Source organism: Cyprinodon variegatus, unplaced genomic scaffold (assembly GCF_000732505.1).
Source record: "Cyprinodon variegatus isolate N-32 unplaced genomic scaffold, C_variegatus-1.0 Scaffold232, whole genome shotgun sequence".
NCBI lineage: Eukaryota > Metazoa > Chordata > Actinopteri > Cyprinodontiformes > Cyprinodontidae > Cyprinodon > Cyprinodon variegatus.
This window is the reverse complement of record NW_015150685.1, coordinates 1,001,236-1,003,069: the sequence shown is the minus strand read 5'-3', so window position 1 is coordinate 1,003,069 and position 1,834 is coordinate 1,001,236. Positions and strand designations below refer to the sequence as shown.

The window sequence follows — 1,834 nt, the reverse complement described above, 5'->3', positions numbered from 1 at the left end:
GGGGCTCCTCTTCCCTTCATTAAAGACATTTCATCCCAGCTCTGCGTGTCCCAAGCCTGTGACATCATCAATGACCCCTCACACCCCCACCATGGACTGTTCTCCCTGCTGCCCTCTGGGAGGAGACTTCGCAGCATCCGATGCAGGTCCAGCAGATTCCACAACAGTTTCTTCCCCCCTGCCATTACACTGCTGAATGTTATGTAAAATGGGTTATAAAAAAAAAAGCCTGGATGTTGGAACTGTAACTATACAGTCATATGTTTACATCACTTCTTTTCACCGCAGTGTTTTTTCCCCCATCACAAATGTTTTTATTGGATGCACTTTAAAAAATGAAATAGTCTAGAGAGCTGTACTTTGCGAAGTTTCTTTTGTATACAAAAATAATAAATACTATCTAAGTCTAACTCATGCCGGGTGTCTGAGCTGATTGGTTGGGTTTCTTACAGGAAGAGTTCTACTCACTTCACCACGGCAGGGTTTTTGGATCGATTCCCGACTGGTCTCATCCACTCGTCCATCATGACGCCTGTGTGTCGGTTGACCAAGACCCCCAGGAAGAAGAAGATGATGGGAGGGACGATCATCACCCCCAGAGAGTACAGCTTGTTGTATTGAGGAAGGCATGGGCAGTTGAAGTCAAAGCTGGTGTAGAGCTTGACGCTGACCAGCGCCAGGATGATGCAGATTCCATTAGAGATGGACTCGGAGTTGGACTGGAAGTACTGCAAAACCAGTTTCAGACGCTCCATGACTGGGACAGTGCGAAAAAGGCAAAGATGTGAGCTAAACTTTAGGATTCAGGTGGAATCTCCAGCTGCGGGAACTCTGTTTGTTTGTGAGATGGTAGGCAGGGTGTGTTCAGCATGAATACAGCAGAGCAGCTGACATGGACACACCCTGCCCTGCTCTGAAAGCAAAGAAGCCACAACTGAACAAACACAGATGCTGTGTGAACGGCTCTGGACCTGGACGGCACTCTGAACAGAACTGGGCAGAGTTTACAAGAACTGAAACTGAACACCAACATAAAACACTACAATATAGAGGCAGACGGGCAGTTCAACAATGAATCCATGAAAGCTCAGCGGTGTGTGAGCATTCACTGCCAGTCTAGGTGGCATGTGGGCAATGAAATGGAATAATGTAATAGATTTAATACCCCATCATGCACCGCAACATATTTTTGCAAAATATTTGAACATAAATTTTTAACAGGAACATCGTAGTTTAGTTTAAAGAAAATATTTTAGTTTTATTATAATTTAGTTTGTTGCAAGGATTTTACAGTTTGAAGAAACAGAAAATGACACCATATGCCAACGTTCACAAGGATGTGCATGACAAGGAAGGGCTATATATGCTGCATGCATCATTTAGGGAGTTAACATTGGATTACTTCTTGAGCTCATTGAGTTATTTACTGTCACAGGTAGGAGCTTTGGCTGGAGAGTAAGTGTTTGGAACGGTATGATTTAAGGAGGGCCGGCCCTCACATGCTGAATTAGGACCAGCCCACCTGGCAAATGCCCGGTATCACAGATTACCAGTGTGAGCCGCCTGCATCCTTACTAGAGCTATGAAAGTAGATCAGACAGCTGCAGCTGATCCAGATGCTGCTTCCTGCGTCCTCACTAGAACTAAGAAAGTAGATCAGACAGCTGCAGCTGATCCAGATGCTGCTGCCTGCGTCCTCACTAGAACTAAGAAAGTAGATCAGACAGCTGCAGCTGATCCAGATGCTGCTGCCTGCGTCCTCACTAGAACTAAGAAAGTAGATCAGACAGCTGCAGCTGCTCCAGATGCTGCTGCCTGCGTCCTCACTAGAACT

The 1,834-nt window shown here is 45.7% G+C and overlaps 1 protein-coding gene across 1 annotated transcript in view; it reads right to left on the bottom strand.

Annotated features, from left to right (window-relative positions):
* calhm3 (calcium homeostasis modulator 3) overlaps nt 1–852 on the bottom strand; it is a 6,895-nt gene extending 6,043 nt beyond the window's left edge. The window contains exon 1 of the mRNA XM_015381374.1: nt 469–852. Within this exon, the coding sequence (XP_015236860.1) occupies nt 469–755 (287 nt within the window). The 5' untranslated portion in view covers nt 756–852. The remainder of the gene's footprint in view (nt 1–468) is intronic.
* Between the last annotated feature and the right edge of the window lie 982 nt (nt 853–1,834).